At 42.9% G+C, this 12,674-nt stretch overlaps 1 protein-coding gene across 1 annotated transcript in view; it reads right to left on the reverse strand.

Moving 5' to 3' along the window:
* TADA2A (transcriptional adaptor 2A) overlaps nucleotides 1-12,674 on the reverse strand; it is a 25,066-nt gene continuing 12,392 nt past the window's right edge. Inside the window, exons 9-16 of the mRNA XM_083806798.1 lie at nucleotides 12,097-12,160; nucleotides 10,075-10,118; nucleotides 8,990-9,100; nucleotides 7,484-7,555; nucleotides 6,745-6,877; nucleotides 6,024-6,067; nucleotides 3,520-3,593; nucleotides 1-1,579 (exon numbers count right to left, since the gene is read on the reverse strand). Of these exons, the coding sequence (XP_083662924.1) occupies nucleotides 1,394-1,579; nucleotides 3,520-3,593; nucleotides 6,024-6,067; nucleotides 6,745-6,877; nucleotides 7,484-7,555; nucleotides 8,990-9,100; nucleotides 10,075-10,118; nucleotides 12,097-12,160 (728 nt within the window). The 3' untranslated portion in view covers nucleotides 1-1,393. The remainder of the gene's footprint in view (nucleotides 1,580-3,519; nucleotides 3,594-6,023; nucleotides 6,068-6,744; nucleotides 6,878-7,483; nucleotides 7,556-8,989; nucleotides 9,101-10,074; nucleotides 10,119-12,096; nucleotides 12,161-12,674) is intronic.

The raw sequence follows: 12,674 nt of genomic DNA on the forward strand, positions 1-12,674 counted from the left end.
TTTTGGATCGTTTTGATTTTATTACAAACCAAAATTCTTCCCCTTCAGTGGCACCTCAGGTACACAGGATAATTACTCTTGGGGGAGGGGGGCAGAAGCAAACAAACAAAACCTAAAGCCAAACATCTTAAATAGGCATCGGTGTAGTTACAGGTTAGGCTTTTCAACACGATCCCCAGCTCGAGAGCAGGCAGCATCCTGCCTGCTTTGGCCATTAGCTTACTCACGGAATGTTGTTTCAGTTAACGAATTGCACCGTACATTAGCAGTGGAAGCTGATAAACAATTTACTGCCTGGTAAACCATGCCGAGCTGCATCTGGAGAGGACCATCCTCATCACCCAACTGCACGTTCAAATGCGAATGTTTTGCGGAGGTCTCCCGAAGGATGCTGTGATGCGACTGGGTGCTTTGTGGCTGCGCAGTGACTCGCTGCACCTTGTCCTGGCTTTGTCGGTCAGCTGGGTACGCGCTGCTAACGCGGAGAGAGCGAGGGCCCACGTTCAGGTTGGCAACAAAGGCTGAAAGCGCACGCCCTGGGCGGTTTGTGGTGTTCTTCACTTGGTATCTTTTGTGAGAGAGAACGTCCGGGTATGGAGTGGCTTTTTATTTATGTTCTGAAAGGCTGCTCCGCTCCGCTTGTAATATCCAGCCTTTCCAATGAGCTGGGGCGACCAAATCAGAAGACTTAAAGTGAAGGATTATATAGAACCTGGCAATCGCAGATCAAGTAGGGAGCAGATGAAGCTTATTGGTTTGTACAGCGCGCTCATGCTGTGATATGTGCTAGTATCACATAAAAGTAACAACTGCTGAGGAGCTTCCCTGGAATGCCCTCTCCCATCCTTTATCATAATTAAGTTAAAAAGACTGGACTGTTGCAAGCTCTATTTTTACACCCTCCGGGATGTGCTATCTCCTTTGAAAGCTGACACTTTCAGGAAGGAGTACGAGAAGGGAGGGGACCCCGTTTCTATACCGTGTACTCACACAAAGTAAAAGGGTGACTCCTTATGTGCTGCCCTTCTGTCCTTATTCCATGTCACTGTCAAAGTACCGTGATTCTCTTTTTAGTTACAAGAGGTGTTAGAAGTGAATGCCCGTTCACATTTAAGTTATAAGACACACGACCCTTTCCAGTGCTACGTGGCTGTGTAATTCTGACAACAGCAGCGTTAAACAGCAGAATTAAAAGGAAACCAGACAAGGAAATGTCAGTATTCACACAATTTAACAAAGCTTCCTACTTCTTTTTACAAAAAGAAGCTCCTAAAGATTTTAAACAATGGGAAATGTCCTTCATTCAACACCGTTAAAATGTTTCAGCACTGTCCAAGTGACTTCAAACCTTCTCCACATCTGTCTGCTCCGGCCAAAGCGCTTCTGCCTGTCCTCAGGCTTTCGTGATGTACCCTTCTCTGATAAGGAAGTCATAGATTTTCCTGGTCTTGTTCACATCGATCTTGATGAGCGCTCTAGCTTGTGCAAGTCTCAGGCCTCCTTGTTTGTTACACTCGTTCACTAAAGCAGCTTTATATTCTAAATAGGCTCCAGGGACTAACCTCACCATCTGACAGAGCTGGAAGACAAAAGGCGAAGTTAACAAACACTGACGCTTGTCACGCTTTTCCATTCTGTGATCTCTGCTGGGGAAGTAACATTGTGAATATTTTTCTGAAAACATTCCCAATGTATTTTTTCGTGTGGGGGAGGCACAGGGTAATTGCATTACGAGCTGTTTCGATCCACAGGTAGGGAGAGGAGGAGCTTGCTGGCTGCTACATTCAAAAACATTCCTGACTGAAAAATAAACTAGGAGGATGAAAGCAAGCTCTCAGCTCACAGGAGCGTAACTATGAGTGTGTCCTGTGTGGGCGTTGTTCTTTACAGACCAAGGGAAGTACGCATGCCAAAGAGACTTGCAACCGGCAATTCAGCGCGCTGGACAGGAGCCAGGGAGGGCATCTGTCTATTAATCCCCTGCAGACTAAGTCTTTAATATCTTTCTACAAAAGCAGCTACGCACACAACGCTTGCCCCCTCCAGAAATCCAGGAGGGAAACCGTGCAGGGAAAACCGTGCAGGAAAACTGCACTTTGTGTTTGGAAGTTTGGCAAAAGGCGCCACGAGGCGCTCCTGCAGGCTTCAGAGAGCTGCTTTCAGAGGCTCCTGCGCTCTCGGTTAGGTTGCAGCGCTCCCATTTAGTTTCCAAATACCAGCTGCCTTCTAGATGGTGAGCTGTATTGCTCCCAGTGGAGAAACCGGCTGTCTCCTCCTTTTAATAAGGAAATGCTTAATGATTGCTCCTCATTGATAGGAAATTGCGGAATTCAGAGGAACTCAGACTTTATGTCTCAGCTGACAAGGAAATCAGATTCCCCGTACACGCTAATGTCCTAGTCACAATTATTTATGCGCTTAATGGAGCCAGAAATGCCATGTTCCATGGTGAACCTGTGATCTGATTTTCAATGCTGCCATCCCCAGTGAAGGGGAAACAGTTTGCACACAGAGGGAGATCTCCGAAATCCATCCACGTTTCACAAACACTGAAACCTGCCTTGTGGACAAGCTAAGATTATGACTGCTATTTAAAAACAAACAAACCAACTAACCGAACAAACAAGAAAAACAACAAACAACCCCAAACGTTTTATTTCAGTAGCTTTCCAGAGCTGTCTTTCACTGAACAGCTGTGTTAAAGGGTAGGCCTGGAACAGGCTGCAAAAGAAACTTAGCCACAAATGCTAAGGCCCCTTACAGCAGGCCCCTTACTGCTTCATTTCCCTCTCCTGGGGGCCGTGGTCCCGTTTCGGGCTGTTTTGTTCATCTTCCCCCTGCCTCTGAGCACTCGAAGTGACTACAAGAGTGCTCTACTTGGCTCTGCAAGCTCCAACACCAGGCCAAGCTTAACAAGTCATTGCTTAAAGAAAGCCAAATTCCCCACTCTGCCCTGTGTACACAAAGAGCTTGATATACACATTAAAGAGCAGAAATATGGAAAAAACAAGAACACACTTATCACCTCTGTGATTCACAGCAGTGTTAAAGTCAAAACAAAACAAACAACCACAACTGGTTGAGGTTTGGCTTTGAGATACCTAGAGCACAAGAGGAGCTGCATTATTCAGGCTCAGTGATCTGTCCAGTGAAGGCCTTAATGAAATCCTCTACCACTTTTAAATAGATGTTCATTAAGAAAATATAACCCTTCTGCTCACCCTGGAGCATAATGGAGGAAGACAGTGTCATTTCTGGACGTTATAATGGCATGTAATGACACCTTGGCTCTCTCCACCTTTCTTTGCTAAACAAGGTAATTTGCTGCAGCCGTGTTGTACATATTCACTAACTGCAATTAAGCTGACTGGAAAGAATGAGTGGCTATTGTCAGCAGGAAAAAGTTGTCAGGGCCTACAACTGCTGTGATGTTCACAGCACCTGGGACAGATGGTGCGAGCGCACCTGCGCTGTGAAGATAATGTTGGATATAAATTACCTTTCCGTTCCCTTCCTTACCTCCTTCTCCTTCTCGTTGAGTTTCTCTGTCCCTGGCAGACCCGTGAGGTTCAGTGGGGGGGCGCTCCGTCTACCTGCGGAGACAAGAACCAAAAGCCTTGACAAACTCTCCCAGCAGTTTGGAGGTGGCAGGGTTAGGCGTGTTTTCACAGAGGCAATTAAATCTGCGTGATGTTAACCTGGTGTGATCCACGGGTTTATACAGAGAGTTATTTAGGGCTTAACATAAAAATGACACTGTTTTGATAAGGCATGGTTTTGCAACTGATGTAATTAAGCGCTGTGAATGCTTGTGTGAGGGCTCCTGCGCTGCTAACGATGCCTCAGCGGCTTTTGGGAGGAACAGGAGGACAATGGCTTTCTGTCAGAGGGGAACCGGCCGTGTGTAAGCTGGGCTGAACCTCCTGACGAAACTCCTTCAGCCGGGGTCGGGGAGTTCAGAGCTGCGTGGAGGTGTTGGAGCGAGGGTGTGCCCCGGGCGTGCGCAGCGTGCAGGGCTGGCCCCCAGCAGCTGTGCAACGAGTACCTCGTGAGGATGGGAGATTACTTACTGCCGGGGTGAGCAGGCGATTTCTCTGGCTACACTGGCAACTTCCTGAAGCAGAGTTCTCTTTAAATGCCTTTAAATATGATGTGGATATTGCAAGCCAAATGCAGTTAATGGATTTATTTTTGTCTGTAATGATAAACACTCCTGAAAGAAGTATCTGTCACAAGGTGGTCTGATAGTTCTCAGTTTCACGATTGTTTATAACTTTGCGGAACTTTAACTGGTGTAGCTTAAACTGTCACAAGGGCTATCTGCAGGTTTTTGTTGTTTTTTTTCTCCCCCTCGCCAAGTTCCAGAGCTCAGAACAAAGCTAGGGATATTTGCCGACATTTTTAGAAAGCCTGCTGACCCTGTGCGGTGGGCTGCAGAGCTGGCACTGTCAGCGATAGCCCTCTGGCCCGGGACAGACGTCCCAAATTTGGCAAAGTGTGAGATCCTGGAGAACCTGCAGCTCCGTTTTCCCAGGGCCTATTGGCCACTGCTCCAGACCCTGTCTCTGGGGTTGAAGTCTCTCTCCCCCTGCCCCTGCAGGAAAGGTGGGGGGGCCTGGCTGGGTGGGGAGGCTGGTCAGGGAGAGAAGCCCTTACGAACTTAAGAGGGAGTGATTTCCCAGCACTGCTCCCTTCCTACAAGTCCTGCACCTCACGTGCAGCGATGAGACACTGCAGAATTTGGTTTTGCATTTTTAAGGACCTAGGAAATGACACACACATACAAACTACGTTAAAGAAAATATATTAGGGCTGCAAATCCGAGATCTCAAAATCTAGAATTAAAGTTAAGCAACGTTAATTTGCCCTCTTGTATATTCAGTATGATGCAGCCTTTAATTATACAGACACGTGGCCGTTTTTCCACAGTATCCCTGCCTTATTCAGTATGCAGGATGTTCACTTAATTAGCAACTATTTGGTATTTTGTTTGGGTTTTGTTCACCATGTGATACTGGTTGTAAATACTGCGTGCTATCTGAGTTCCATAGGCAAAACAATTCATTTTCTCTTGGGCTCTTCTCCCTTACTGGCCACAAAATAGTTCACAACTGATTGATTTCATTCATACTAGCCCCTCAGCTCAGGGGATGCTATCTCCACTCCATGGTACCCAGTCTGAGCTGCACAATGCTACATTCTCTCCAAAACAGCAGATTTTAGCTATCACTGAATAGGTTTAAAACAGTGTGTGTACTGATTTCTGCAGTGACTAATTGCTTGGTATTTTGACCCAAATTACCAGGGCTTCTGTGGCAGAAATGAGGTAGAACGTGTAGACTTAGCGGCCACCTAGGAGCAGTTTGGTTCAAGTGGTTTATGAGCATTCCCACAAAAACTATAACGTAGAGACAGAACTAGAAGCTGATTTTCCCCAGCAACATTTGACAGCCTTGTACTAAAACTTTATCCTCGTCTCACTGCGTGCCATTTGGTGACTGCAACAAATGAGGCTATGAGTGTACAGAGGCCTTGTTCACAAGGCCTGATCCCTGAATCTGTCCTTACTGGGCACTGAAAGAAGCAGGGCTCGTCTTGCTGCTTTATTGCTTGCTTCTTTGGTAACTCTTTTTTGACATCCTTTCCTCCCAGATCTACATTCTGTTGGGTTCATGTTGCTATGGTATGTCCCATATGGCTCCATTAAAAACTGGATTAGCTTTATCTTTTAAAGGTAAAATTTTGTTCTCATGTGAAAAATATTTTCTATTCTGCCTTGTTAATGTAGCTTTAGGATGGGTTTTCAGTCTGTAAACAGAAAAATCCAGCAAAAATATAGGCTTTGCATGTGGAATGAGTTGCAGGTTGAGGCAACATTGACTAAATCAGTTCTTAACCGTAAGACTCGAGGACTGACACTTCTGTACTCAAGAAAAAGAGTCACTCTTCAGCTGGTTGTCTGAACAGTATTACTGATGTATGGCTGGCTGGCTTTTTATCACACACCATCACATAACAGTTACCTGAATTTGAAGGAACTGGTACTGTGGGAGTCAGGCCAGAATCACTGAAAAGAAAGGAAAATTTCAATTTGTCGTCATGTTTTGTAAGAATAACTGTGTATATTGGCCCTGAGACTACTTTTTTCCAACTTCTAATTCAACTTGCATAACCCAGGCCCTGATCTGAAGTCAACAGGATTTCTAAATATTTACCACTCCCAGATTGAAGACCATGTCTGAAACTTTTTTTTTTTTTTTTAAAGAATGAAAGATTCAGTGGAGACTGACTGGGGAAATTACAGATCATCTTCTCGGATCACGTAGCATACAGGACGCACCTCCTTTGCATCGCAGCTTGTTCCCTCAATCAAAGTGCTTGTGCAGGGTGACCAGACATTAATAATGCTGCTACATCTAAAATAATCTGAAACATTTTTAAGTGTCATCTCTGCTCTCATTAATATCCTAAAAGACCTCATCTCCCTCCATGACTTTATTAACAGCAGTTAAGTTCCTGAAGGATAAAATACAGAAAACGGAGACTTTGAGCCCACGCCAGTCACTTCCTTGCCTGAATTTCAGCAAGTGTTATTGCTCTTACCTAGTTTCTTGCCCTTCTGAATTTTGCAGACTGTTCCTACTGTAATAAATTGGGAATGCATTCATTATTACCAGACAGAAGTGTTTCTGTACCTCTCTGACTACAGCTTGTGTGTGAAATGCAGTCTTACTGTAACCGTACATATCAGCTTGTCGACTGAGCCACTGCTGGCAGGCACTGCTGTCCTGGATGTACTGCAGGACTTCCGACAGCATCGTGCGCTTCAGGCGTTCCTCGTCTCTTGTCTTCTTCAGGTGATCGTACGTTCTCGCACCTGGAGGTAACAGATCGCACATTCTCTCCAGCTGCCTTGGTCAGAACTTTCAGACTGCTCTTTTTCTACTTTAGGAAATCAGGGAGAAACTGTTCTCCAGCCCTGGACCAGACTCTGCTATTCTCCCTCATGACAACTACTTGGCATAAGAAGGTATTGGACTGCACCCCACACCCCTCCCTGCCATCAATTTCAGGCCAAAAACAAACAAGAAGGAATTCCAGGATACAACAGGCCTTTTTATTTGTTTAGAGGTATTAGCCTTCTCTCCAGATATCACACTTGTTGACAGCCAGCCAAAGTGCCCAGAGGTCCAGCACTAGCACCACTGTGCAATGCTGTACATTTCTCCTAGAACTTTTGTGGAAGGGTGACTAAAGCTGAGCTGGGCTAGGCAGCGCGTTCTCCTAGCTGATGGCTCAAACCAACTCTAAAAAGCACAGCTGAACAGATAAGATCACTGCTCAAGCCTTGCTCACTTAAAGAGCTAGGCAAACACATTTTCAAAATAAGTATCTTTGACTTCAACACATCCTAAATACTGCAAATTCATCCTTCCACACCTTGATGAATGGGAATGGGCTGAATAATGCATCAGGTACTTACTACAGAAATTGGTGATTCCTGCTGCTCTGTATTCCTGCAGTCGTTTTATTTCCCTTCGCAGCTCAAATTCCACTGGTTTACCCCAACAGGAAGCAGAAGGGAAATCCAAAAAAAAAAAGAAACACCAAATGTGGGTCAGTGGGGATGGCAGTGAATGGTGGTGTACTAGGAATATTCCTCTTTCTTTTTTGTCTAGGCAGCTGAGCTATGAAGTGTACAGAACCACAGACAGGGTTAACCTCTCTGCACAAGCCCGTATCAGATCTCAAACTCATTGTCCGTGTCATAACACGCTTTGATCACAGATTTAAGCTGTTTTCTAGCATTTGAGTGCTCAGAAAAGTTATTTTATCTTCATGCTTTGACAGTTTCTTTGCCATACCCTGGACAAAGCAAGTAACAATAATGTAGGATTTCTGGAAGGCACTTCAATAGGGCTGAAAAACTACTCATCCAGGCTCCTTTAGAGCATCCAGTGCTGTCTTTGAACTTCGATTTTTGTAACTGGACCTTCTAAAATTTTTCCTTGTAGACAACTCTTTCTGAAATTGCTGAGATTAAATACCCACATTTCTTATGCTCAGAGATATTTACTATGTGTAGCTGTTACTAGCTGGCTTCAGTGCATTGCTTGGATTTACAGTGAGCCACTCTGATTGTCTCAAATTTGTTTAGTACTCAGGAAACCTGTGTAATGTGCGTGTGCACTTGACTCTCAGGTTAACGTGAGGACTTCGCTGTCACTGCCACAACAAAACTAAGCTCAGGACTAGCACTCACATGTTGGACTCATGATTTGCAGGCTCATGCGTTTGGTATTCAACACAGTGTCCTGAAAACACAGTCACAACTATTGAAATGCTTTGTTCTTTCTAATGAGCAATAATCTTCCCAGTTTAAGTCACAGAATTAAGCAGGATGTAATGACTGGTATTGGAATTTGACTAAATGCGTGCTGTGATAAATGCATAAAGACTTTATGCATAAAGACTCGGGATGATTGGATGATTCGGTGATGGAACAATGCCTCTCCCTTTAAGGTGAGGAACGTAATGACAGCTGTACTATATAATTACGTACACACATAATAGTTTAATAGTTTAACGCATATCTTTCAAAGAATTCACAATTTGCTGCCAGCTCCCTATCTCTCAATACGGACACAAGTTTTAGGGACTTTGTTCTTTCAATGATACGCAGTGCCAGTAAAGGAACAATGGTGTTTGATAAGAAAATACTACTTTTAACATGTGACTAGAAGGTTTGGTCAACTGGGAAATCAAACAAAGAGCTGGGACAGGGTTTAGTGGAAAGAAACACTTGCTACATATGTAATGTATCAACCCACAAACACATTTGTTTTTCTGAGGTAGGCAGACCAGGGAGGAGGAGAAAACAACCTCCTGCCTTCCAGGAGTGGTATATATTTAGGAAAGGCTGTAGATGATGCAACCCCTTGTTATACCTGTTGAAGAATGTATATGCTAAAATCCTCAAAATACCCACATGCATGGCTTTCAATGAACTTATCATGCTCTACTGGTCCAAGAATTCGTGCAAATCGTCGCATTGTTTCATAAAGGTCTTGAACCTCCTTTGGATATCGTCTTTCCAAAACTACAGGGGGGAAAAGTGACACACTTTGTCAGCAATGTCTTTGGACTTGTGAGATTATGTTGAAAAGACAGAGGTACTTTCACAGTAACTACTAATAGTTCCCTACACTTGGGTGTGATTTGCACCAAAATGGTAAAACAAACAAACAAAAAACAGTGGCTAAATTCACAGATATGCCCAAATTCCATTAGTTGCAACAGATGCTGAGATACTGACGGGCAAACTACTTAGGAAAAATGCCTCTACCATTAGTACTAGTAAACTAAATTAGTGGTTGTATTCTTTTCCTTTATGTTGGTAAGACCTGTATTTATAAACAGTAGCTTGAATAGTGGGGCCAGAGTGGATTGAGGCCCCCCAAAAATGTTGGAATGCTAACAAATTTCCACAAATCACTTTCAGCTATTATAATAAAACATCAACCAAAAAACCCACATAAAGTTATACATAAATTATTTCTATCCTATAGTACTCTTACTGTAAAAACATTAATTGAGGGGAACTTGAAGGGACTGTACTAGCCCCTGTGAACTGCCCAAACATCAAGATTTGGTGTGCTTCTTTGCCATTTTGGTATCACAGCTACAAATTTGTTAGTAAGAAGCAACAAAATTATACAGCCCTTGCAATTCTAAAGCCATAAAGGACAATATTTAAACGTTGTTTGATAATTTTTTAGACTAGCGAGATGCATTTAAAAGACCTAGATTTCACCTCCACCCCTCTCCCTACTCAGTGCGGAGACTGAAATGCTCTTGAAGAGCAACTCAGAAGCACTAACCATACCACCGAGCTGGAAGCAGTTAGAGCCAGCCAGCTGGAAATGGCTGGAGCAGGAGGAAATTTGGTGGAATTCAGAACAACTGAGTATGGTCCCATATGCATAAACCATGCTGGTGCACTGGAAGCAGTGAATATACATGAATTTGTCCCCCGATTAGAGGCCACTTTAAACAGTTACACTTGGTACTCACTCTGAAATTTTCTGAGGTTGATTAGGCCGTGATCTCTTATAATTCTGTAATTAAGAGCAAAATGGCATTAACAAAAGGCATTTATTCACGTGTTACCTCATAGATACAAAGTCTTTAGAAGACACTTTGATTTAAACTATCACAGGGGCCTAAAACTAGACACACATCAGACTTCTATAACCCTGGCTGGCTGAGGAACAGGACGCAGTGATGCAGCGAGGTTTTACTCAGGGTAGGCTTTGGATAGTGGTGTGCATTAGTCCAGCTCCGGCAGCACTAAGCGCAAAGGGAGCTACAGTTGCTTTAAAGGGTTTGAAAATTCTTTTTTTAGACACAGATTTCGCCTCTACAGTGTCTCGTAACTTGTCTTTCCAAAACTGGAAGCACAGCGAATGTCTCATGAAGCATGATTTCCAGCTTCAGCAATGTCCTTCTACTAGAGCAAGGGTGAGAGATGGAGGGTAAACGTTGTCAGTGGGAGCAGGATGGAGGAGATTTCCATGACAGCTTGGATTTTAAAAGGAAAATGTTTTAGGTAACTCATGAGTTTGAAATGTTCATGACAGGATTGGGGAAATGAGCACCGTAATAAGGCAGGTAAGATATTTACAAGGGGATGACAAATACATTTGTCACAGGTTTCTGGAAATGTCATGTGGCCATTGCTGTGCGGCAACTTGCTCAACACCCGATTTGATTCTTGCAAATGGCACGAGATACCGCACAGCTAGGCTCATCAAGGTCAGCTTGGACTTTGCTCTATAAAGCCCATTCCATTTTCTTCACTATATATAAAAGAATGCTCCCGTCCCATGTAGAGATGACCTTCTGAGGGTGACATCAGCATTTTTACATCATTTTCCAGATTTTTGTCCCATCCAGCTGGAGAAACTTTACGAAAACTGACTGATACCAGTTATGTAACTGAGCCGTATAGCACTTTTTTATTAAGACATGATGCACCAAAATGGAAATTATACCACATAAATATTTTTAATTTATGAATTATAAAGAACCAGGTCAATAGATATCAGCTCCTAACCTGTCCTTCAGCAGAATTATGTTGTATTATGAGAAGGAATGGAGGAGTCTTGCTACAAATTACTAATTCTTCCATCAGGCAATAATACAGCAAGATATAATTTTAAATATTGAACAAAGTATTTGAAAGTTATAATAAAATTGAATTTGATTAATAGATTGAGTCATTTGAAAAAGCTGTCAAATGAACTGAATAAATTATTCAAACTCATGCCAGCAATATAGTTATCTTCATTATACATTGTGAAAAAACTAACTTATGGACCACTAAGAGTCAAAAAAAATGATGTAAGCATTTCTATGGAGAAAGTATGTTGGGGGGGGGCTAGCAATTAGTCACAGACTGACAGCCTTTTTTCCCCTTAAGTAGCAAATAAATTATATGCAGTCCATCGACATTACATGGGGAACAAAAAGAACAGAGATTTGTCTTCCTTTCTGGTTCCTACCTCTGGATCTGCCACCAGTTTCCCAGATATTATTTCAGTTCTCACCCTGCAGAATGACCATGCCATCTCCTAAGGTGTCCTAGAAACTTAGGTTTTTTAAATATAACTGGATTGGGGATAGTAATGTGAAGAGCACTGTGACTGGGATTTTCCTGCAATAAGGAGCATTGGAAAATAGGCTTTTCAAAATTAATGACTTGTTTTGAGTGTTCAAAGGAGAGTTAAGGTGTGTAGAGGTCCTTTGTAACCCACGTGTACAAAAATGGATCAAGGCCTGTTAATCTGTGTTTTCTGCCTTGGTACCACAGCTAAAGCCATATGCTTGATCTGAATCCATGCAGAGAAGAAGAACTACACATCCAGAACGAAGCCTGTCATGCAGACCTCATAGCAGAAGGTCTCCATACCTGGCAATTGTCTGGAAGGGTGCTACAGGGAATTAATTATGCTTAGTATCAGGACAGCACTGGGGGACAACACATGGTAACGAAGCAAAGGAACATGGTTATTGCTTTATTGCTTCAAAACTCACTTTTTTCTCCTCTGTCTTTCCTTTAACCTGGAATGATAGATATCTACAACTGCGATCTTCAGAGCTGCAAAACAGAAAAACAAAGCTTAGAAAATACGTAATGAATCACTGTGTTAACGCTAAGTTTCAAGCCCTTATGATCATGGCAGGCCGAAATTGTCACTTTGATGTTTGAAAAATCCCATGGTAATTTTATAGGGGCATAAAACCACCAGAAATGAATATTCTTCAGACTGTACATGTTATCTGTAGGAAGTTTCTCTTGCTGCTTTCAAACACGTTACTGCCTGTAAATAGGAACTTGGGTAGATCCTGAGAATTCTTTTCCTTTATACAATCTTGGACTGTTTTACCATTAGCACGTATTTGTTCCTTCATACATGCCATTGTTAAATATTCCTTCTCCTGAAAAGTAAGTTTATCAGATTTAAGGATCTGAGGTACCACTTTTGGACAAAGGCTTCTTTGCACATAATGAGGAACTCCAAAAAATAGAAAGGCAAAGTTCTGAACTGAGAAGATTCAAACTAGCCTTTGCTACCGTTCTTGAAAACATCTACAAGATTTTACCTTGTTAA

The sequence above is a fragment of the Anser anser genome (genome assembly GCF_964211835.1).
Source record: "Anser anser genome assembly, chromosome: 20".
NCBI lineage: Eukaryota > Metazoa > Chordata > Aves > Anseriformes > Anatidae > Anser > Anser anser.